The sequence below is a fragment of the Columba livia genome, chromosome 1 (assembly GCF_036013475.1).
Source record: "Columba livia isolate bColLiv1 breed racing homer chromosome 1, bColLiv1.pat.W.v2, whole genome shotgun sequence".
NCBI lineage: Eukaryota > Metazoa > Chordata > Aves > Columbiformes > Columbidae > Columba > Columba livia.
In genome coordinates, this window is record NC_088602.1 from 176,175,597 (window position 1) to 176,198,700 (window position 23,104).

Here is a 23,104-nt window from a genome sequence, read left to right on the forward strand (position 1 = left end):
TTTAACCCCTATGCTAATACAAGCCTCACTAGATTTAAAGCCAGACATTTCATTAAAAGACACTAAAAGTAGGTTATCCTTTCAAATTAAAAAAAAGCCCAAACCCCACACCTAAGAATTAAAAAGGCAGCTGCAAGAAATACATTGTTTTCAGTGGCATCTTTTAATTCTGTGGGAACCCACCGAAGGAGCTGAGCAACAACAACAAAGAACTGAGAGGACTGAAAAGGTCAGAGTCCAGATAAATAAATTCTATGCACATAAAGTGTAGTTTCACAGAGTTTGAGACAAAGGACCTTCAGCTTCCATGCTCGCAACATGACTTTGTTTTGTACTCACCAGCACAAACCCCATGCATTGATTAACAAAAAATAATTAAAAAAAAACCAAAACAAAATAAGAACAACCCCAAGCCACTCCAAGAAAATATGAGACTCGCACTGCAACAGCGCCCCCAATTATTAAAGAGATAAGCAAGTTAAGTACATACTCTTTGTCTGAGGTCTGCATCGGCATTTGGGTTTAGGCCTAATAGGGCTTGTTCGTCCATCTCTGCTGCTATACTCTTTGTTTCCTACTCCTAACTGGTTTGCCCACTTCCTCTAGTGGGGAACCTACAATCATCTGAAAATAAAGAAAGAAAAACTTTATTTGCTCAGCAGAACAATGAAAATTAAAAACAGGACACCAACAACCACAGAGGTTTGCCCACAAACCTCAATCATATAGTACATACTCCACCAAAACATGAATGTGCATGCTTCTGATACAGATATCAGAATTCTAAGACTTTTAATCAACTTATAATAGCACTAAACTTCATTGAATAAGGAAAATTTGAAGTGTCCATGTATTTCTGTTCTCTTGAAAAGTGCTAATATCATCTTAATTAAGAGAAATGGCATGATGTGTACTATTCAACTGAGAGTCTTGAACTCAAATGTCAAGCATGCAGAGGTTTCAGCAAGATATGGCATAAGCATAAATCTGCTACTTAAATGATAGACCACTGTATTTTTTCCCCCACCACAAAACTTCACAAATGAAAAAAAAAAAATCTCTACCCATTTCTATAATATTGTTAAGATGCTTCATATACCCATTTATGAGGTATTTCCCCTAGGGAGGCAAAGCCATTAGAAGGTCTTTCTTCTAAAGCAAGTGCACACAAGGTAAGTGTCATAGAAATTAACCGCAAAATACATCACATTGAGTTGTTAACAAAGTTTTCTGTTCCTACTAATGGGTACTGATTTACTAGCAATGGTTTTTATTTAGAAACTTCAGTGTAAAATTAACAAGCAAGCTAGACAAATATTCTAAAGATGATGTGCCTCTACATTGCTGTTCTGCAATGCCCTGGTAAAACAGTGGATTAAAAAAAAAAAATCATCTTTGTCAAATACTAGGATGCTGCTAAACAGCACGAGCAGACAAAAATCCATCTATTCTTCAAACACTGCCCCCCCAGTAAGATTATTAATTACGCATGAAATAAGGCCTTGTTACATAAGTATGTAGGAGGTAGACGAAAGGAAGATAAACAAGAGGAAGAGACGAAATACAAAGGAGCTGTGGTTTGAAGCTGCCTACGTGCCTATAGGTAGAACTTCCGATTTCTTAGTGTTGTGTGTCCTGTGCACACTGTACTGTTCACCCTCCCCCACTGGAAAGTGGCACAATGACAACAAGCATGACTGGAAAGCCCAAAATTTAACATGGTAACAGACAGACATTTCTATAAAACTCATTACAGAACATATTATAACAAAATGCACCATGAAAAGCAATTTAATAAGTAAAATTGAGTTTGTACCAAAAAAAAATGCATGCTGCAGCAGTATAGAAACCAGAAAATCTGGAACAAAGCGATGACTCGTGGCAAAACAAGCTTCACATGCTGCCTTACCACACAGAGCAATCCTGCTCAGGGTCAAAACCTTTAGGGATTAAAGTTGCTCTGCTGAGGCTTCTGCCTCTGTGCTCCCAGCCCCCAGCTTGTTTTCCGCATAATCAACATCCAAACCAGCCAGATTAAAATAAAGGTAAAATGCTGTAAGGAATTTTTTTAACAGCATCTTTCAATTAGAGTCTGGTCCAGAGTTATACTACTAAAACTACTTAATATACAGGAGCATATTTTGGCACATTTTCCTACAGATATCACTACATTATCTGCCCCAAAAGGCAGTAATCTTCCATCCCATGTGATAGATTTTGCTATTAAAACTAAACTGTCTCAAACATGTATTCTCTTCACTTGTTTAGCTAACAGAAATGCCAAATAGTTCTACTAATTTTGTATATGGTACATGAGCATCTTTAAAATTTCATCTTCTACCATATGTCCTTTTCTAAGATTTTTCAGCTTGACTAGCCAACTCCAGAAGACAATTAATGAGATAGACTATCTGAATGAGCCTTTTGAGAAAGTTAACAAAATAGCTTCTTGTGCTATATGGTTTTAGTTGAGCAAGCAGATAGCTTTTCCAGCATAGATTTATTTTACCAGCGAGTTACACTTCAAAAGCAAGATCAAACTGCAATTTTAATAGTACTTACAGTTTGCAAAATCCATTGTAAGATATACTCAGCTATAATATCAAGTATGTCGTTAAAGCAAGTTTTATTTATAAAAAATAATAACATTAATAGCTAATATGCAGCTGTGTAAAAAGTATTGTCTTGTTTACGCAGAGACGCCTTTTTGTTAAGCAGTACACTGTTGGGTGGCAAACTGATCTTACTTTAATTAGGAGGGTGCAGTTCCTTAACAGTGAAGTCATACAGGTATATGTATTTCTCATCAAGATACTTTTGTTCCCTTTCACATGTTAAATACTTATAAATGCATTTGATAGCAGAGGCTGCTTTCATACAGGAAAACAGGTTGCAGAGTTCTCCGATTACACAGCTTTTCATTTTAGCCATATGTTAGGTCAGTGTGAAGGCCCTGTCGTGGAGGAGTAATTTAGGGTCACACTTCAAGTGGGTATGATGGCCCAGTTTAACAATACTACCACGGTCAAAGGTATATAACTTGGGTCCAGACGTGCACTAATAATGAAAGCATTCAGAGCATTTTAACTACAGATGCTAACCATGAAAACAATTAGCAATTCGAAATACTTCATTTACAGCACTCATTTTAGGTATTTACAAGATCATGATAGCACACAGAGCCAGTGACATGCTTCATTTTAATTCCCTTGACTTCTCTCTCTAATAAAACAAAGGCAGTAAAAGACCATCTTTCACATTCTCTTTTGATCTCTCTTTTGCTTGCTGCAAATCTTGATCATATTTAGAGACTCTTAGGCTCTAGGGCCTGTGGTGGATGCACTTGACCAACCCCTCCAGCCAAACCAGCAGCAGTTTGGTCCAGGCTCCAGAGGAGGTAAAGGCCTGAGCCACAGCCAGGTCAAGAACTCCTTTTGGGAAAACCACGAGGAAGCAGAACAGCGCACTGAACACTGATGAGCTGTGGGTGCAGGGAGTCTCATGCAGGCCTTTCCCACTGTATGCAATTTGACTACAAGTCAACCACTTTATTCTATAAATGACAGCCTGAGTGAGCCCACTTCGAGCTCTGCTAAATAAGCTGACTGCATGGCAGACGTTTTACTACTCACAGGTCAGTGGATGCGCCCAATATAAGTTTCGTATTAGTCATTTAGCTGAAGTAAATGCATACTGGATACAATGAATCATCTAGAAGTATAAACTTGTGTGATTTTTAATATACTCTCTGCTTCATGCTACTTGGTAAGTTAGATTTGCTGAAATCTTATGTTGCTCATATTTACAAAGAGCAACTACAAACTACACTGAATGCTTGCAAGATAAAGCCTGTTTCGCACTTCACTGAGAAGAAAAGGATTTATTCAGAAAAAAGAGCACCTACAAGGCTATGGGCTATAAACAATGTCTGCAGATGAACAAAACAAAGGCACATGTGAGATCAGTGAAAAGAATCCAATGAGAAGCAAGAAGATCCCAAAGTGAAACATTGCTATTAGACTGAATCATGGTATGAATGGTCTGTAGATATATAAGTTTATTGTTTTCTATGCTCGGGTGACCTCTGCACAGGTATCCAGCTTGAGCCAGCCCTCCTGCTATTCTACTCCATTAAATTTTCTTTTTCTGATAATTTTGTGGCCTGAAAGTTTGCTTTCATGAACAGGTACAGGCCTCCCCTCAAGTTTGCCTTCAGATCTCTAAAATACAGACTCCAGAATAAACAGTTATCAGGAAGAGAAGAATCCTCAAAGTTTGCTTCGTGAAGGGTACAGGCTCCTGGAGAAAAGGTAAGCAGCGTTCAGCTTGGCATATATCCCCCATACAGTAAATAATAGAGTGAACCCGCCACCAAACTCTGAAGTCACACTTCTCTTTGAGAAATCTAAATATTGTTCTGCAGTAAGCAGAACCCTAAATTACTCCTCCAAGACAGGGCCTTCACACTGACCTAACATACGGCTAAAATGAAAAGCTGTGTAATCGGAGAACTCTGCAACCGGACTAGAAAGTTGTTCTTTTGGGAAGCGACATGTCACATCTTCATTTCAGACATATTCCTACCGGCCAGGAATTCCCTATGAGGAGTAAGACCGACCTTCTTTCCCCCCCACCCCGACTTAGCCAAAGAGCGCAGCCTCCCCCCGCTGGAAACCCAACCCCACTGCGTGGCTCCGCAGCTCGGCCGGGCAGGGTGACCAGGCACCCACACCCCACCGCGGCCAGAGCTGCCGGTAGACGCTGGGGCTGCAACTTAACCCCTTTGGCCCCTTCCCGGGGCCGCTGCGGGCTGACAAAGCGCTCCTCCCTCCCGCGGGGAAGCACCGTGGCGAAGCGCTCCGAGAGCAGCGGAATATGGAGGTGCGGGGGAGGTGCCTCCCCTCACGCTGCAGCCCCAGAGCTTACGGTTCCTTCCTCACCCACCGGAGCCATAGCAGAGGACAGACAGCAAGGCAGCTCCCCCAGCACGTCAGTGTAAGGGCACCACAGGTTACGGCGCACATCAGAAGAGAAAAATCCTGATATTTTTTGCGGCCGCATGCACGTACTCCCAGCCGCCACCGGCCCACGGAGGACCGGCCCGGCGGGGACAGGCCGACTGCGGCACCCCCACTCCCCCGGCTGCGTGGCCGGGCGACCGAGGCGGGCGGCGGAGGCGAACGCCCGCGGAGACTGCGGCGTCTCGCCCCTTCCCCAGCGCCTCACAGCTGCGGGGAAGGCGGCGCCGGGCTGACTGGAGCCGGCCGGGTGGCTCGAGGGATCCCGCCGCCAGCTAAGCGGCGACGCCCGCGGGCGCCCACACCGCCCCTTCCCCGCCGCTGAGGAGCCGCGGCCCCCGCGAAAGGCCGGGGAGGCCCAGCCCCCCGCGCCGGGCTGAGTCATCCCGCGCCGTCCCTGTCCCCCACGTCGTTACCTTCCCGGTCACTCCTCCATCGCGGCGGCGCTGCCAGCTCCCACCGCCACAGCTCCGCGGCCGCCACGAGCATAGGGAGCGTGCCGGGCCAGGCCGCGCCGCCTCGGCTGGCGGCGGGAGAAGGAGGCCGCCCAGGGGAGGTGCCGCGGCCTTCGCGCGTGCGGAACGGTCTCCGGGAAGGAAAGCTGCCCCCGCCCCTCAGCCCGCCCGCGGCGGAGCCGCTGCCGCAAGACTACGGCTCCCGGCGTGCCGCGCGGCGCCCCCGCCGCTGCCCCGGCCCGCCGCGCTCACCTCCCCTCACCGCCCAGGCGCCCGGCCGCGGGGCACGCCGGGACCCGCCGCACCCTGGGAGCCGTAGTCCCGTCTCTGCGGCGCGCGGGCGCGGCCTCCCGGTCCCCCCCGGCGCCGGTGCCGGTGACCGCCAGCACCCCGCGGCGCAGCAAAACCAGTCGCACCGATTTAGTAAACTGGACCGGCCCGTTCGCCCCCAAACTCCCGCCTGGACCTGGAAATCGTGCTTGGTCAGCGGCAGCAGGGCGGGATGGGCCGGCGGTGCCGCTGGTGCCACCTCCGCAGTCACGGCCGGAGTGACGCGCGCGGCACCCGCACGAAGAGGAGCCCGGCCCGAGCTCGCGTGCTGCGCAGGCAGCGGCATGGGCCTGTGTGCAGGGAGGAGCGGTCCAGCCGGCGTCTGCAAACTGGGCTCTTCCACAAGTTGTTCCGCAAGGAAACAACCTCTAACGCAGGCTTTTGCATGATCACGTGCGTGTCTGTAAAATCGGACTAAATGCAAATAACCGCAGCATCAAGAACCAGCTGTTTACAAAATCATTCCAGCAGCGTTGCTGTCACGGTGTCTTTCACGGCATAAACAGGTCCGTCCTACGGCTGCGGCCGTGCTGTGCGTGAGGTGCCGGAGAGACCTTAACTCGTCATTGCTGCAGAACCAGCTCCGGTTCAGGGCCCACAGGAGCGCAAATATTGGGGACCAGATGTGAAAAAGAGGGTCCCGTCAAACCGAGTGTGGGGGTGATCCACAGGGGCAGCCCCAGGGCACCCAGCAGCCCCGGTCTCCCACGGAAACACGGGGCAGAAAGTTCCCCTGGCTGCCCTCCATGCCCGGCTACAGCCCCGAGGGGAGCCCGGTGGTTCCTGTCTGCGCCTGGGACTTCCCTGCCACGTCTCCCACGGCAAAGCGAACAGGCCCGGCGGGAGACGGATCCACGTACAATGGGGCCTCTTCCTGCCGCCACCGGGACCACGCAGGTCCGCGGTCACAGTACTGAGGAGAGGCGCCCGCGGCACGGCGGGCTGATGGCGGGCTGACACCGCCGCGGGCCCGCTCCAGGCCACGCGGCCCAGAAGCCAGCTCCGGCCGCCGCGGGAGGAAACTGACAGCTGCCTTCTCCAATCACGCTCTCCTCCCAGCCAATGGGCGGAGAGGGCATCCGGGGGCGGGGCTTCCGGCGGGCGGGTGACGGGAGGCGGCGGCGCACGCGGCCTTTCCTTTCCTGCGGGCCGCGGAGGAGGCAGCACCATGAAGGCGTCGGGCACCGTGAGTGACGGCTGGGGTGCAGGGAGCACGGCTGGCGCCGGGACTGAGACCACTGGGGTTGAGGTGGCCGTTGGGAGGACGGCGGCGCGGGCTTGCGGTGCTTGAAAGCGGCCTCTGCGCGCCCAAGCAGCCCTGCTTGGCCCTTGAGGAGGCGAGCAGCCAACATGGCGGCGGCGCCGCCGCTCTCGCAGGACGCGTGAGGAGGCTGCGCCGCCCCTGTGCGGGGGCCGTGGTCGGAGGGCGGCACAGCTCTTTGCCGGTGGTTTCTCTCTTCCCCTGGGTTGGCCTGCTCTCGCTGCGGTGCCTTCCCCAGGCCCGGACCGTGGCGAGGCGGGATCAGGCGGGAGCGGGGGTAGCTCCGCGGCGCTGACGCTGCGGGCGGCTTGTCTTTCGTCTTCCTCCAGCTCCGGGAGTACAAGGTGGTCGGTCGATGCCTGCCCACGCCGAAGTGCCGGACCCCTCCTCTCTATCGCATGCGGATCTTTGCTCCGAACCATGTTGTTGCCAAGTCCCGGTTCTGGTATTTCGTTTCTCAGCTGAAGAAGATGAAGAAATCTTCTGGAGAAATTGTGTACTGTGGCCAGGTGCGGGAGTAAAAACATTATAAAGTGAGAGACTTACAAGGAGTTCCAGCTGGTATATGTGGAAGGAATTTTTATGAAGTGCTGTTATTGGGGGTGAGATTGAATTTCATCTGTCTGTGAGTTGTTGTGAAGCTGAGTGATTAATTCGTTTTTTTCAAAGTGCACTGTATGTCCAGTAAACCAAAAAGAAACTTGCTTCCCAGCACTTCAGAGCTATGAACTATGCCACTAGCTAGTGGTGCTGTCTGGTTCTTATTCTTGCCTCAGTGTGGAATATATGTCTTAAGAGTCATCCCTGGAAAGTAGATATTTGGATGCTTGCATTCCTCTACCTTGATGCTTAAAGAACATTCTATAGAGCTGAAAGCTTGTATGTATTTTCCTTCCTATGCTGAATTACTAAAATACTTTGCTCTTAATTACCAAGATTTGAATGTAGCTATGTTGTGGGGAAAGAGGGCAAATAGTTTTGACAATAAAATTACAGTGCTTTAATTGGAACTCTAAAATACATAAACTAGTAAAATACTGATTACATAATATCTCTAATTTTGTCTCCTTATGTAATTTCAGGTGTATGAGAAGTCCCCTCTGAAGGTAAAAAATTTTGGCATCTGGTTGCGCTATGATTCTCGTAGCGGAACTCACAACATGTACCGGGAGTACAGGGATTTGACCACAGCTGGTGCTGTCACTCAGTGCTGTAAGTACATGTAACTGAGGTATGCAATTGTAGGACCAGTATATAAGCACAAGATTATATCTTAAACTGGGCATAAAGGGTGCCAACTTGATCCATTATAACTGAAACACTGGAAAAATAAAATGAGAAGTTCATGGAGAAGTCCATAGATGTTTATGTATGATGTATGTGGAGTTTATATTCATTCCCACTCTTCATACAGTATTTTTAGTGGAAAATATTCCCACTTTGTCTTGGTGTGACTTTCTACAATTGTTGTAATGAGTTTTGCTGTACAGACCAAGTTTCATGACCTTTTAGGTGCTGTACTTATTTCTGGCACTATATTGTTTTAAAATAATCAAATGTATCCTCTCAAGTGTTGTGGAGAGAATATTTCAGATATAAGGTGGAACATACTAGCATTTGTCCTTTGGAGAGGAAGTAAAAAAAAAAAAAGGGGGGGAATAAATAATCTGTGGTGTTCTAAGAGCTCATTGCCTCAGTTCATGGAAGTTGTCCTGATTTCAGTGTGTTTTGTGAAGTACCTGAGGGACAGACCTTTTCTGTAGCTGATGCTGCTGATATTTGAATTCAGAAGTGCTATGAACACTACAAAATGCACATAAAAACCCAAAGAATATTGTTCTTAATAATAATATTCTTGTCATGTGTGCAAATATTAAATGTATCTTGTCGCCTTTCAAAAGCTGAAGTGCTGTTGAAAGTGAAATTTAAGGTTCTACATTAACTTACAATAATTCCTGTTAATTAACATACCAAGCGACTCCTTAGGAGATCTGAGAACTTGAATTTGTCACAATACAATGACTGATACCTTTATGTACAAGAATGCTATTGACAGTTAAGTTTTTAATAAGTGTGTTAGATTTTCATGGGAAGCATTGTAGGCACAATTGTATTTCAACAGGCGTATCTTGTGGAACTAGCCATGGACATTGTGATCTGAAGGCAGTGATTTTTCACTGCCCCAGGGAGGAATTTTCAGGTAGCCCATGTGCAGGTGCCCACCTCCTGCTCTGAAAACCTAATTATGTGGGCTAAACATACCAATTCACATTTCTATTTTTATCACTTGTCAATTTTAGGAAAAGTTAAGATAACCTCAGGTCCTGCCTTCACTTGCACCTTCCTTTTGGAAGGGAATTTTTTCTGGAGTTGGTGCCTTTCCAGTAATCACACTTCAGTGTTGATTCTGAATCACAGTATTCTTGTGCAAAAAATGTCCCATGTAGAGATGACTTCTGTATGTGTGTACCTTCTTGAAATCAGGCAAGAAGAATAAGATGACGCTCACTTGGAGGAGTTTGGTTATGAGTTCCAGGAAGAATTTGCTGCTATGTGTTGGTTCTGTGATATTTCTGTCATCACTGAAGTGCTAATAAAACCGTTGTGATCAAGTAGAGTTGATCAGAAATTTTAAAAGTTATAGATGGTACTGTAAACATTTCCAAAAAAAGATTTTAGTAAGATTTTTGAACTGAAGATGTCTTAAGGCCTGTTTTTAATGAGTTTTCTTGTTACAGACCGTGATATGGGAGCCCGTCATCGTGCCCGTGCTCACTCTATTCAGATCATGAAAGTTGAGGAAATTGCTGCCAGCAAGTGCCGTAGACCAGCAGTCAAGCAGTTCCATGTAAGTGATGTTGCAGTGGCTGGTGGGTCCCAGTCTAACACTGGACTGAAAGAGGAGCTCTCTTGTCTGATTTGCTTTGCAGGAAAAAATAGGGAGGGAACCAAATTTGCACACTTAGATTTACAATTACATTATGATCAAGACTTTTAATGCTGGAACTTTTAGAAAGGAAATAAAACTAAACCCAGTGTGTATAATGTTGCAGAAGACTTGGCTTTAAGAGGTGTTACTTTCAAAAAGAATTGCAAAACTAAGGCATCTGTTAGCTCCTAGGAAGTATATGTAATCTGTGGATGCATTGCTTCTCTATACATTAAAGAGCAGTTGAATATAGCTTAGCAATATATTGCAAACTATATTTTGTTGTTTGTCTAATATGTTAATTAACATAGAAACATTTTTTCTTGCAGGATTCTAAAATCAAGTTCCCTCTGCCTCACAGAGTTCTGCGTCGCCAGCACAAACCACGTTTCACTACCAAGAGACCAAATACTTTCTTTTAGATACGAAAACGTGCTTTTCAACTCTGTGTTGTAATAAAGGTCTTACTTGAACCTTTGACTCCTAGTTGTCTTTGGGAAACAGTGTCCTGGATATCTAGGAGTCCCCTTCCCTACTCTTTATTTTATGTAAACTATTCGCAGCCTACTACTAGCAGCTATGATTGCCTTGACAAGGTATATGTTTCAGGTGCTAACTTAAATTACCCAAATATCCCAGCTTTCCAGGTAAGAGTAAGTCTATTATCAAGCTGCTATAAAATCCTACATTCATTTTGTCTCCTAGGCATGCTCAGTAAATATAGTTGAATTTGGGAAGAAGGCAGCATTTTGTGCATGCAGAACTCAAACATGTCAGCTGTAAGAATGAAGTCCTTGTAACTTCTGTTAAGCTACTGCAGGTTTTAAGCATTTAAAGCCAATACTGCAGTTCTAACCTGGACCTTTTCAAGGATGTTACACACCGTTCTGAATTAATTCATGTACATGTACAGAGGTGCCTGCACCTAGAAGTGGAAAGTGGTGAAGGATTTGACAGACTTTGATATTAGACTAATTGTTTTGATGAAAACTAGTATTTATATCCAAACTCAATCCTTAGGCTACCATATTTACCATATAATGCCACAGTAAAAAAAAATGCACTGCGGATGCTCTACAGTTCAGGTTAATTGAAAATGCTGCTTCTCACCTTTTTTTTGCATCTGGTGCTTTTTTAAAATCACGGTATGTTTTGAGTGTTTCCTGGATGAGGTAGGCAGCTAGTTGAATTAGCAGAGGGGTCTCGCCCAGAGTTGAAGAACTGGTAACCGTGTTTTGTCTAGATGTCAGTTTTAAAACAAATGCGGATGTGAGCACAGGGAAACTATCCACAGAGAAAACTGCTATCAACTTAGTTTTGGGGTATCTGGAGAGCTGCAAATCAGGCAGGAGAGGAGCTGCCTGTTGACTTCAAGCCAGAGCTTTGCTCAGTGTGAAGGGGGTAGCTGTTGTGCAGAGCCAGGACTGCAGTGCTGACACCGCAGCCCCATCCATGGCGTCGCGCCTTGTGCCTCAGCTTGATGGTCCTCAGTGCCTCTGCAGTGAATCAATCCAAGGAGCTTGTCTGTCTGAAACACGATCAATAAAAAAGGGGATTAATTCAAGCAATTAATGATCTCTAGAGTGGCTCAGTGACAAGGCTGGAGCTCAGCCAGCTGGGTGCAAGGGCAGGGAAACCATAAATAACAAAATGGTGGGCAACAGAAACTTCGGTGGGTCCTGTGGGCATCCTGCCATGCTGATGCTGAAAGGTGGGAACAAGGTTGCCTGTAAGACCCTGTATTTGGGGACATTTCAAATGACAGCTCACCGTGAAAATGGGTGTCAGATTTAAGTTGCAGAAAAAACCCCACAAAGTAGCAGGGCAGAGGACAGCTGGCTGCAGGAACCAGTGCAGCCAGCCTGCAAACAGTGCCTGCAGCGGCTCCGGCTGACCCAGGAGCAGTCACTGTACACGGCTGCTGTGTGTTTGTCCGCTGGGGCTCAGGGTTTCGGTCCCCTTGGAGGACGCTGCTGGATGGAACCTCCACGGTGAGGCCAAGTTAGCTTGGAGGAGACTGAGGGGTGACCTTGTTAATGTTTATAAATATGTAAAGGGTGTCACAAGGATGGAGCCAGGCTCTTCTCAGTGACAACCAACGATAGGACAAGGGGGGCAACGGGTACAAACTGGAACACAGGAGGTTCCACTTAAATTTGAGAAGAAACTTCTTAACGGTGAGGGTGACAGACACTGGAACAGGCTGCCCAGGGAGGTTGTGGAGTCTCCTACTCTGGAGACATTCAAAACCCACCTGGACACCTTCCTGTGTAACCTCATCTGTGTGTTCCTGCTCCTGTGGGGGGATTGCACTGCATGATCTTCCGAGGTCCCTTCCAGTCCCCGTGCCCCAGCCCGTCACGTGGCCCAGAGCCGGCTCCCCTCCGCCCCGCCTCGCTTGTCACGTGACAACGGCAGGCGCGTTGGGGAGAGGTGGCGCGAGCTTCTTCCCTCACGCGGTCGCGGCGCCGGACCCGGAAGTAGCGGCCGTGGTGGAGGCGGCGGCGGCAGCGCCGGGCGGGATGGGCGAGTCGATCCCGCTGGGCGCGCCAGTGCCGGTGGAGCAGGCCGTGTTGGAGACCTTCTTCTCCCACCTGGGCATCTTCTCCTACGACAAGGCCAAGGACAATGTGGAGAAGGAGCGGGAGGCCAACAAGAGCGCGGGGGCCAGCTGGCTGGCGCTGCTGGCCGGGCTGGCGCACCTGGCCGCCGCCGAGAAGGCCTACCACAGCATGACCTTCCTGGGCCAGAAGCTAGGTACCGCCGCGCCCCGGGGGGAGGGATCCGGCTCCTCTCCCCGAGCCCCTTGTCCCCTGCCACCCTCCGGGCCGCCGCTCGCCCGCCGCTGAGGTGGCTGCTGGGGCGCCCGCGGCAGCTCACCACCCGCCCCGGATTTAGCTCCAGGGGTGTCGGCAGCGCGGTAGGGAAGGGGTGGCTGCTGTAGGCCTGTGAGGGTATCTGTCAGCCGGCAGTTGCACAGTGCTGGGTACCCGAGGACCCTGGCCTCGGTGAGGTGCGTGTCGGTGCGTCTGAAACACGGGGCAGCAAGTGTCCCTGGGTCCCGTGAGAAATCGGCTGTGCCATTTGTGCCATCTTTAAAGAATAAATAAGACTGTAGGTGGCACAGTAGCTGTGCAAATTGGTGCATCTCTGTATTGGCTGGTAGACTATCATATCTACCTGCCGTTCCCGAGATTTAGTCAGAGGCGTTTCTGTGCTGGGATGCTCTGGCTGAGGTTCTGGCAAAGGTGAGCTCAATGGGGTGACCAAAGGGCTAAAGCTTTTTCACACCACAGTTCCAGGGCATAATATTAGAGCTGTACGTGCTTAAGTACATGTGCAAGTACTCAGGGCAGGAGATAGCCTCTTAAAAATTGTTTGTCATGTAAACACTGCTGGATCTCAGGAGGTTTTTGCCACAATTTTGGCTGCTTCTCATCCTCTCAATATGTGAATAGAAAAATCTCGAACTGGCACAGGATGAGCTGTCATCATGTTGCCCTCTGAGCAAAGTTGCTTATTTTCCCTTTGAACTGCAGACTGACATGGAAAATGGAACAAGGGATATGACTCTGATGTGTAATGCAGTAAAGCATAAAAAAATCTCCTTTGATTTTTTTGAGTGGTGACTTGAAACTATTTTATAAAAAGATCTTTACAGACAAAACTCTTATGTATAAGTCTGACTTCAAAAATTTAGTTTGGTGGCTTGCAGAAAGAACAAAATTGAGAAGGGACAAAATTTTGTTTATGTGCTTAATGAGCAATGTCAATAGATGATTCTTCATCCTGCCCATGATCTGGGAACAGCTTTTGGCTTAGGGAGGCAGCTGTTTCTCCATGACAACCAGTTATCTGCTTTCTTGCCTCAAATTCCTATAGTCCCTTTTGAACGTTATATGGGTAATATGGATGCGAAAAGGACCAGCCACCGTTACAAAATTTATAAACAGTTTCAAAAGGGAACCTAAATTCAAAATCTCTTTTTAAAAAGTTCTGCAGATTTAGTCCTTGTGATCCTTGCTCTCTTGCAGCTCCTGAGTGCCACAGCAGCACATAAGGCCATCTGTAAATAGAAATGATGAAATAAGGGGAGTACCCTTGTACAGTCTTTTGGTAGCATCAAAGTTAAATATTTTTTACTTTGACTCTCTACTTTTTTTTTTTTTATCCTTCACAGTGTTAAGCAGGTAGAGAAAAGCACTGACAATTCCCCTCCCATTTTAGTTGTGGATTAACCTGCACTGTGGTCTCACTGAGATAAATTGCAATTGTTTTGCCTTTGAATTCAGATTTATATTAGGATTGTGTAAGGACTTGTAATGTTTTATTTCTACACACGTGGTTCCCATTTAAAGGTTGCTTTGCAGATTTGAGTGCTTTTTGTTTGAAGAGGTATTGTTGGGAGAATTCTCTTGAAAAGATCTAGAGATATTAATAGCAGTGAAGACTGTTAAAATTTCATGATGACTTGATTTTTCTGACTTCTGCAGAAAACGGTATTTCCAGGTCATGTATCATAGTAGCAAAGTGAACGGAACCCTTTTCTGAAAGGTCACACTATAACTAAGACAAATGTAAGGGAGTTGAAGAAGTTTTGTTGGCTACTAATAGAAGTAGTCGTTGGCTACTGAAATATGAATTAGGGCAAGTGTAACTTCTATAAAATTACGTAAAGTGCTTCTGAGTTTATACTACGTGTAATTCAGTTACTTAAAAATTTCAATGTATTATTTTTCTTCTTGATTAAAAAAAATACTGGGATCAAATACCGCTTAGGAACACCTAGTGTAAAACAAGTGTGGTTATATGCAGTTTTCCAGTATTGCTGTCTATCTTTGCTGTCCCTGGATTTTGGTAATACCTCCATATTTATCTGAACAGGTGGTCAGTCATTCTTCAGCCGAAAGGACTCCATCCGAACCATCTACACATCTCTGCATAATGAGCTGAAGAAGGTGGTGGCAACGGGTCGCAATGCACTAGGAGGAACAGCTCCTCACTTGGAAGAGCTGCTTTCTCACCTGTCTGAACAGCTCTGTTTTTTTGTTCAGGCTCGGATGGAAATTGCTGACTTCTATGAAAAAATGTACACGCTCAGCACCCAAAAGTTCATTAACTCTGAGGAACTGGTAAACATTTTGGAATCCATCTTAAAGAAATACAGCTCAAGGTCAGTGCTTATTTGCTGGCAGTAATACTCAGACATATGATCTGTAATAAATGATGTTGAGGTTCAGAGCGGGCCTAAAAACTTCGCTGTCCTACAATTGCCGCGCAGCACAGCCCCTTGCATGAATTTGTGCCTGAAGTGAATGTCGGTCAGTAGCGTCAGATCTGTGAGGTCTCAAAATATGACTCATCTGAAGAAGAAAAATAAAAAAAGGGAAGGTGTTTCTTCTCATCATGTTCTAAGAGCCATTTTTGCTATTCCTTAATACTCTGCATGTTCATATTCAGCAAAGAGGAAGTAATTTTCCTTCTTAAAGGAAAGGTGAAGAACTTGCACTTTTTCATTAGGAGCCAAGAGGAAATAAGGCTTAATTTCGTATGGACTTCGGTAAAATGGACGTATAAATAAAACAGATATTTGTGTGACAATTTTACTTTTAGATTAGAATATATTTCTGCTCAATTCTAGAAGGTACATCATCACTATCTGTCCTACCTAGTATGGTTTTATGGTGCTCTGTTATCACTTCTTTTGAGGTGTTGGACTCAGTAGGAGGAACACCTCTGAGTCTTTGGTCCCTGCTGTTATGCATTCTGGAAATTAAGATCTAATAGTTCCTGTTAGAAGAATCCAAGGATGTTTCTAGATGACTCTGGGGTGGGTATTTCATACCTAAGATGTGTGAGCCCTGAAAGTGGTGGCATATTAAAAAAAAAAAAAATTAAAAAAATTGGCGTGCTTGTCAACAGACTCAATTTTTAGCTCTTTATTTTCAAGAAAAATAGGGTAGCCAAGATATCTTTCAAATGTAGTTGAATTTTAAAAATTATTTGTTAGTGAAATAGTGTCTCAGATGACATTGGGGGAGAATATTCTGAGGTCTAATTTTTTTCAGTTATGATTTTTGAGGGGTACATCTAGGTAAAATTAAAATACTTCAGTGCTGCTTTCTGACATGCCAGATCTGATCACTGCAGCAGACTCTCTTATTTTTTTAAGGAATAACTTAAGCAAATTGCTACATAATTTTGCTTTTTTGAAAATCGAAACTAACCTGTATGATCTTACTAGTGAATTTTTTAGCAATTCTTGGTTTGTGAACCCTTACAATATATGGGCTGTTAGTCCAATGAAAACCAAAACTTACATAGTCTTTTCCCTGGTGTGAAAAACATTAAAAGGATGTGTAATAGGTTTTTTTGAAAACTTTGTGTTGTACACAAACCATAGCCATGTGTTCTGAGCATGTGCTGAGTCAACAGCACTGTTAAAAATCTTAAAGCCGCAACTGATACTTTGACAAAGTGACTTGAGACTGTTATATATGAAATGTTTTACTATCCTATTTAAATACGTTTCAGTGACATGTCTCTATTTCTAAGGCATTATTACAACCTCTTTTTTTAAAAAAAAAAAAAAAAAGACGACTCACTGGGAAAAATACTGATGATCTTGCTTTGGGTTAATGAGCACTCTCTGTGATGGAGATGTTCTAAGATGCTGTTAGAGCTAATTCAGTAGCTACTGAGTGGTCCTCCCCAGTCATGTACAGATTATTTCTGATAAAAGTGGGGGTAATGACACCTTCCTTTACTCCTTCCTTAGTTTCTTCATATCTCATATCAGTTTCTGGGGGCTGTTAGGTTGATGTGTACTGGCTGGAAGGCATTTCTGTTCTACAGTTTGTTCATACTCCCAGGTGAAAGGCCAAAGAAACTTGTCCTTACCCAGCCTTTTCCTTCTGTGAACATATCCCTCAGTTGTAGCTGGGCATGTGTGCCATTACTTCAGCCAACTGTGCTAAGACATGGTATCTGTTCGGTAGATAGGTTCTGGCCTTGGTTTCTTTAATTTACATCTAAAAATAGCTGATCAGATAATGCAGGGCAAATAACTGCTTACTGGTAAAGGAATGACAGAATTAACTGACTGTCAGCAATCAAATTGTACTGTCTGTATCTGAAAAATCATCAACCCTTGAATAGTTTAAAGCTATTTTGTTACTACTTATTTCTGACTTGTAAACAGCCAATACTAGACATTTTCCTCTCTGTTTTTCTATTGAATGCATCTTGACAAGCAACTTTTCCAGAATTCTTCAACTATTGGTTTGGGTAGGATGTTAACTGAAATAATTCAAACAGCATCAGAAACAGGATCCTTTATAAGCTTAGTATAAAATGAATATGTAAATAGTAAACCTATTTTGATGTAATTATTTTAAAGTGTTAAATGTTATTAATCTAGCTGGCATTTTGTAAATACGCACATGCACGTGTGATCTATGGAAAGAAATAAAAACTTGTAAAAAAATGAGGTTTCTTTATAGCCTGCAAAACAAAATTCTGTCATCCCTCTGCTTCAGAGAATGATTAGGGGGAAAAATCAATTTTCCAATCTGTTTTTAGGTTCTTAACACTCTGGCTTATTGAAATATTTGAAAAACCTGTCAGTTTCACATGATACTGAGCTCAGCTTCTGTGTTATGAAACTTAATTACAGCAGATACACTGAGTACATAACCTGTTAGTTTACTTTGCTACCATATCAAGCTTCTCAGCTGTGGCTGAGATGTGTATTTTTGAATTAAAACAGTTTAGCAAATTGTGCTGTGCAGTGAAATGTGAAGATAGCTATGAGCTATGAAGCAGAGTGGAATTGGGAAGCCATACGTTATAATGTTAATCCAGGAGACTTGGCAGTGCTGCATTAGTATGAATTTTTTCATTGCTTTTAATGTTGAAGAATAACCTTCTTGGTCTGACTGAAAGTGTGTTGAAACTACTGTGCTAAGTGTGCACTTGATGGGACTGTCTGGAACAAATAATGTTGCATAATGTTGTGGGTTGTGTGTTTTGTTTTGTTTTGTTTTTTTCACTCTTCTAATATATGGCAACAAAAGTGTTTTTCTGCTGAATACCAAAACCATTGGAAAAATGATGTTGACTGTTAGTGGAATATTATTTTTAATTGATCTTTGTTTGTTTAAAGAAATGTAAATATACTCTCGACTTCTCAGCCCACCAAAGCAGCCAGTAATCCCTGGATCTCCGCTGTAGCGGATGGGCATGATGGTTGCTGACATGTACTGTGTACAGAAGGTGGCTGGTCACCCAGCCTCGCCTGTTTGCAGAATGGGGTGCATCAACTGATTTATTATATGCATAATTTGATTTTCTTCAAACAAATTTGGACTTGCATCTTAATAGCAAATCCTTTCAAGACATGTATTGCAGTTGTCAAAGAAAGAGATGCTTAAAAATAGCGTGAAAATTGTGAGACAGTTTTTACAAGCCTAAGAATTAACGTTTTGGCAAGAGCTTGATGGAAAATCAAAGAGAAAATAGTGAAGGAAGGGGGGATGAAAAGCCTAAAATTCTCAGTCTTTCTTCTGGTCCACAACATAATTAAGAGCTTCAGTTTTGAACTAAGTATTTCTGAAATGGATTAGATGTACTGTGTCCTTGAAGCTGAGGGGAATAATGGAGTTGCTTTCACTTTGTCTGAAGATAATCTATTAAAGATCGAAAGGATTAAATACAAACTTATTTGTTTTAAAGCAATAATAAGATCCACAGTATTCTTCTGAAGTGAGGGGATGCATCTGTCTTTACTTAAACAGAAACCTCATGAAGTCTTGTCTTTGAATTATTGGTTGTTCTTTGTTGGAGGCCTCTTTAAGAGTCCTAAATGCCTATTAGGGAACACATTTATTAAGAAGGCCACCTCTGTCTTTGAATACTCGTTATTTCTAAAGTTAAGTATTTAGCTTCCGTAACTGGAACAGTTTTGCACAGTTTGAGCTAAGTATGTATTTACTGATTATGATGTTATACCTTTATAAGTAATTTGAGTATGAAGAGAGGGAAGGTAGGCTGGATCTGTCCTACTTCCTGACATTTAGAGAAAACGAAGTGAGAAAGCTATAGAATGAATCTATAAAGTTCCATTTCATTGAGATTTGCTCAAATAGTAGGATCACCCCTGTGAATAAGATGTGCAGTGGCACTTCTACCTGGTACGTGAGGTGTATTTTTTTTTTAATCTGTTAAATTGAGAGCTGATCTTGACCTGAATTTTTAGTGAGAGAGAAATTTGTTGTTACCGTGCCTTCGTTGTGATGTGATGAAGTTCTGCCAAATGTTTTTCCTCTTCATAGTGTTTGGTACACTGAGGTTTGAAGTTTGAGACCTGGTTTGTTGGTAAATACAGTTAATCATGGTTCTGTTGACTGATTTCTCATCACAAATTTATTGTGAATTAAAAAAAAAAAAAAAGCTTGGCTTGGCTTCCTCAGCTTCCTGTACAAACAGCAGATTTATAACCTATTTCCTTTGATTTAACTTGATAGTTCTGCAATAGCAGAAAGACATTAAGATGTATTTTACCACCAGAAGGGATTTAAAATTGGAACAAAAGCAACTGAATTTAAAGAGAAATGGTGCTATAGTAGTTCACGGGTCGAGATAAACAGTGGTTGTTCTTGAACTGATCAAATATAGCTTCCTTGCTTTGATAGAGAAATGTCTGACAGGTGTTCTTGTCAAATCCAGAGTGTTGTATATTTATTAAAAGACTTGCTCTAATTACATTAAAATATATAATTTTTTTTACATTAACATGGTTATCTTTTGGTTTACATGTTACTCTGCTTTGTTGCTTGTTCTGTCTGTGAATTAACAAATACATCCTATGTGATTATTTCACTGTTGTGTACAGCACTTCTCATGTCTTGAATAATGTTATGTTTTCTAGATTTCATCATCCAATCCTCAGTCCTCTTGAAAGCAGTTTCCAGCTGGAAGTAGATGTGCTTGCACATCTCTTAAAGGCTCAGGCTCAGATCTCAGAGTGGAAGTTCCTTCCATCCCTGGTCAACTTGCACAGTGCTCACACAAAACTACAAACTTGGGGCCAAATTTTTGAGAAACAGCGAGAGACCAAGAAGCATCTGTTTGGAGGGCAGTCTCAGAAAGCTGTGCAACCTCCGCACCTCTTCCTCTGGCTGATGAAGCTCAAAAACATTCTCCTTGCCAAGTTTAGCTTTTATTTTCACGAGGCCCTTAGTCGACAAACAACAGCATCTGAAATGAAAACTTTGACTGCTAAAACAAATCCTGATTACTTTGGGAAAATTTCCAGCTTCATCCGGAAGTACGATGCCGTCAATGTTTCCTTGATTTTTGACAATCGTGGGTCAGAGAGTTTTCAGGGACATGGTTATCATCATCCCCACTCTTACAGGGAAGCCCCCAAAGGAGTGGATCAGTACCCTGCAGTGGTGTCTCTGCCCAGCGACAGGCCTGTTATGCACTGGCCCAATGTGATCATGATTATGACTGACAGAACCTCTGACCTCAACAGTCTGGAGAAGGTTGTTCACTTCTACGATGACAAAGTCCAAAGCACGTACTTTCTGACTCGCCCCGAACCTCACTTTACCATTGTAGTTATTTTTGAGTCCAAAAAGTCAGAAAGGGACTATCATTTCATTTCTTTTCTCAATGAAATTTCACATTCCCTTAAGAACTCCAAAGCTTTTGCAAGCTTGAAGCCTGGATCCAAAGGGTAAAATACAAACTACTTACAAGTCATCAAGGCGGTATGCCAGCCTTGGGGGAGCTGTAGCTTTCAAAGATTACATAAATTCATGATTCTCAGAGTCTAATTAAAGAGGAACTGTTATTTTTAATGTTATAAGTTTTTTTAAGCTAACAGACACTTGAAGAGAAGTATTTTTGGGCAGTACTCAGTGGGACAGCATCATTGTGGGGTGCTAAATGGCCACAGTAGGATTTTTTGTGTGTGGTTTTCAATTTTCAGTATGATTTATATTTTCAGTCCACAACTTTGTTGTATCAGAAAGGAATATATGCACTTTAACTTAGTGTGATCATTGACTGTCTGCTACAGAGTTTATTGAAAATGTGGTGAGGATGGAAGATACTGTCTTTTCAGAAAACTGCAATGTCTGACAGGAATGATTTCTGGGAACTAAACACTGATATAAGGGAATATTAAAAAAAGCAAACCTGCAAGGACACATTTTTAAATAAAAACACAAGAATCATGAAAGGCACCACTGTTAATTCTAACTTAGCTTTCAAATTATTTTAAAATGATAATTGAGGTCTCTGACACTCTGTTAAGCACCAATGTCTATTTTGAACACCTGTGTCAAAGCTTTGTCACTGCTTCAGAGTGCTGCTTGCGGCAAGAAAAGCTGCAGCATAGGCTGGAAGGCCAGTATTCACTGGGCTGTTGTGACAGCATGTGCCCAGTACCAGTCTTGGCTCAGATTAACTGAGGGAAACAAGATGAGTAGGTATTCTAGAAGGAACAGCTCCTTGGGAAAATCAGCAAAGCTCTTTTCATATTGTGCTTTTGTCTGGGTAACTTAAAAAAAAAAAAAAAAGCAGTAGGAAATGCCCTCTGTAAATGAATTATTTTCTAATTTACTATTAGGGTCAACCTGGATTTGTTTTCAGATTTGTATAGGTATAGTTTTCTCTTTCTGTTCAGTTTTAAGTAATTTCACCATTAAGCCAAATAACTATTGGAATTTGAATTTAAATATATAGCCTATGCAGTATGTTTACCTCATTCTAAAATGTTACCACTTGTAGGCTGCAGGTTTAGAAAAGGTATGTTTTCTGGTTACCCTGAAAGTGCTTTATTTTGGAAATCAATATTTCCAGCTACAATAAAAGGGTCCATATGGCTGTACCTGTAGCCTTATATTGTGTGATTCCTCTGTCCGTTAACTATGCAGTTGTGCAAGCACTTTCATGGGAGTTCAGGAGGACTGATACGAGTCTACCGTATGATGTATGCAAATATAGTAAAGTTATTCTAGATCCTTAGCTGACACTGTGTAAGGTATAATATCATCAGGTTTGTTTTAAAAGGGAGTTTAAATCGAAATGTCAGTTTCTGTTAAGACTGAAATATAAAAGATAACCATTGCAGACATGGCTTTTACTGATTCCCTTTCTCTCCTACAAAAGGTGATGGTAGCTTGTCTCGCGTCTTGCTGCAAGTATTGATTTCTTTACAATCACATAAGCATGTTCTGCTCTCCAGATGTAAGCTCTTCCACATTGTGCCAGAGAGCCTTCCATGCTTTGCTATAATTACATGTTAGTCTGTTGTGAATATCTGTGCTACTGCCTTTCATATGAAGTCTTAGACTGACTGCAGTGTCACTCTCAAAAGTTTAGAGACTGTTCTTTGTCATTGGAAAATAACAGAGTTGGAAATATACTAGCAGCTGAAGGGCACCTGTTTGTAACAGTGCTGCTCTTGGCAGCCTGAATTGCCTTTGTAACAGGACAAAGTTGCAAATGACAGTACTGAGAGAGTTTGTGTGCTTCCCTCTATGGGACAGTGACCTCGTAATAATACTGTACTATTGGCTTCTTCAGCCTAATTAATAGAAAATAGTCTGTCACCAGAACTGATTCGCAGTCTTCAGCAGCATAATAAAGTGTTGCACAAATTCTATCTGCCTCTGCGGTATTTCCCCATTGTACTAGTGTCATGGTTTAACCTGAGCTAGCAATACAACCATGACAGCCACTCACTCACCCCCTCCCTCACCCCCGCAATAGGGCAGAGGATCAAAAAGGGAAGGGAGAAACTTGAACTGAGATAAACACAGTTTAAAAAAATAACCAAATACTAGTATACTACTAGTAAATATATATGTAAAACAGAAATAAAAGATACTCAAGGCTATTCCTCATGAATGTGCTGAGCAGCCAGTCCCAGGAAAGAGCACCTGATCCCAAAGAGAGAAGAAAGAGGTAAAAGGCAGAAGGGCTCGGAGGCCTCTGCAAAATGGCAAAAGGCCAAACTAAAACTCCTGATCCAAACTCCCCTGGCTGCAGCCCAGGGCGAGAAAGAAGAGCAGAAGAACCAGCGACCCGGAAGGTCCTG

General features: G+C 43.6%; 3 protein-coding genes, 1 long non-coding RNA gene and 1 other non-coding gene across 9 annotated transcripts in view; 3 read left to right on the forward strand and 2 right to left on the reverse strand.

Annotated features, from left to right (window-relative positions):
* XPOT (exportin for tRNA) overlaps positions 1–6,769 on the reverse strand; it is a 30,380-nt gene extending 23,611 nt beyond the window's left edge. The window contains exons 1-2 of one of the 4 annotated variants that reach the window (XM_065048573.1): positions 5,940–6,769; positions 491–624 (exon numbers count right to left, since the gene is read on the reverse strand). In XM_065048573.1, the coding sequence (XP_064904645.1) occupies positions 491–550 (60 nt within the window). In that variant the 5' untranslated portion in view covers positions 551–624; positions 5,940–6,769. Of the gene's footprint in view, positions 1–490; positions 625–5,434; positions 5,644–5,939 lie in introns of those variants that run through there. The other 3 variants (XM_065048571.1, XM_065048572.1, XM_065048570.1) reach the window with 3 other exon arrangements.
* Positions 6,770–6,836: 67 nt separating this feature from the next.
* Positions 6,837–10,466, forward strand: RPL18A (ribosomal protein L18a). Its single transcript, XM_005499811.3, has 5 exons — positions 6,837–6,989; positions 7,394–7,573; positions 8,147–8,276; positions 9,803–9,912; positions 10,323–10,466. Exons 1-5 carry the CDS (start codon positions 6,972–6,974, stop codon positions 10,413–10,415), a joined length of 531 nt encoding a protein of 176 aa, XP_005499868.1. The 5' UTR covers positions 6,837–6,971; the 3' UTR covers positions 10,416–10,466.
* On the forward strand, positions 8,874–9,005 carry LOC135578358 (small nucleolar RNA SNORA68). Its single transcript, XR_010469872.1, has one exon. It is a non-coding gene; the product is annotated as a small nucleolar RNA SNORA68 (small nucleolar RNA).
* On the reverse strand, positions 10,042–12,379 carry LOC135578195 (uncharacterized). Its single transcript, XR_010469520.1, has 2 exons — positions 12,248–12,379; positions 10,042–11,521 (listed from the first exon to the last, which is right to left on the reverse strand). It is a non-coding gene; the product is annotated as an uncharacterized LOC135578195 (long non-coding RNA).
* Positions 12,380–12,402: 23 nt separating this feature from the next.
* KICS2 (KICSTOR subunit 2) lies at positions 12,403–21,892 on the forward strand. 2 transcript variants are annotated; one of them, XM_065048579.1, is made up of 4 exons: positions 12,404–12,750; positions 14,878–14,951; positions 15,030–15,166; positions 19,922–21,892. In XM_065048579.1, the coding sequence occupies exons 1-4, from the start codon at positions 12,516–12,518 to the stop codon at positions 20,736–20,738; spliced, it is 1,263 nt and encodes a 420-aa protein (XP_064904651.1). In that variant the 5' UTR covers positions 12,404–12,515; the 3' UTR covers positions 20,739–21,892. The 2 variants fall into 2 exon arrangements, with proteins under 2 accessions (XP_005499869.2, XP_064904651.1); XM_005499812.3 differs by having other exon boundaries at positions 12,403–12,750; positions 14,878–15,166.
* The last annotated feature ends 1,212 nt before the right edge of the window (positions 21,893–23,104 follow it).